Source organism: Fulmarus glacialis, unplaced genomic scaffold, assembly GCF_000690835.1.
Source record: "Fulmarus glacialis isolate BGI_N327 unplaced genomic scaffold, ASM69083v1 scaffold20148, whole genome shotgun sequence".
Taxonomy (NCBI): Eukaryota; Metazoa; Chordata; class Aves; order Procellariiformes; family Procellariidae; genus Fulmarus; species Fulmarus glacialis.
Window position 1 is genome coordinate 2,395 of NW_009226564.1, and position 384 is coordinate 2,778.

Below are 384 nucleotides of genomic sequence, written 5' to 3' on the forward strand. Positions count from 1 at the left end.
TCTGACTGTGGTATGAGAGGAGGGGAAGCTGGACCCCTTCCCCTACCTTGTCAAGTTCACTCCGCACCACCGCACCGGGGACAAGTGGTAGGGAGGGTCTGCAGCGTCCTGGCATGCGTGGCGGGGGTGGGTCTCCTGGGAGTGGGGGGGTGTCGGGAGGGGAGCAGCACTGGGCTCTGCCCCAGGGCTGACTGCGTCTGCCTTGTAGGTGCATCTACCCCACGTATGACTACACACACTGCCTCTGCGACTCCATTGAGCACATCACGCACTCCCTCTGCACCAAGGAGTTCCAGGCCAGGTGAGCACCGTGCATGGCACGGCCCAGGGCCGGACCTGGCAGGGCAGCTCTGTGGGGGAGCAGCTGGCCGCGTCCCGGTGGCT

The 384-nt window shown here is 65.6% G+C and overlaps 1 protein-coding gene across 1 annotated transcript in view; it reads left to right on the plus strand.

The window, feature by feature from the left end:
* The window catches only part of QARS (glutaminyl-tRNA synthetase), a gene marked incomplete at both ends in the record, with an annotated part of 4,752 nt that overhangs the window by 2,381 nt on the left and 1,987 nt on the right, over positions 1–384 (plus strand). The window contains 2 exon segments of the mRNA XM_009582855.1: positions 3–87; positions 209–344. Of these exon segments, the coding sequence (XP_009581150.1) occupies positions 3–87; positions 209–344 (221 nt within the window).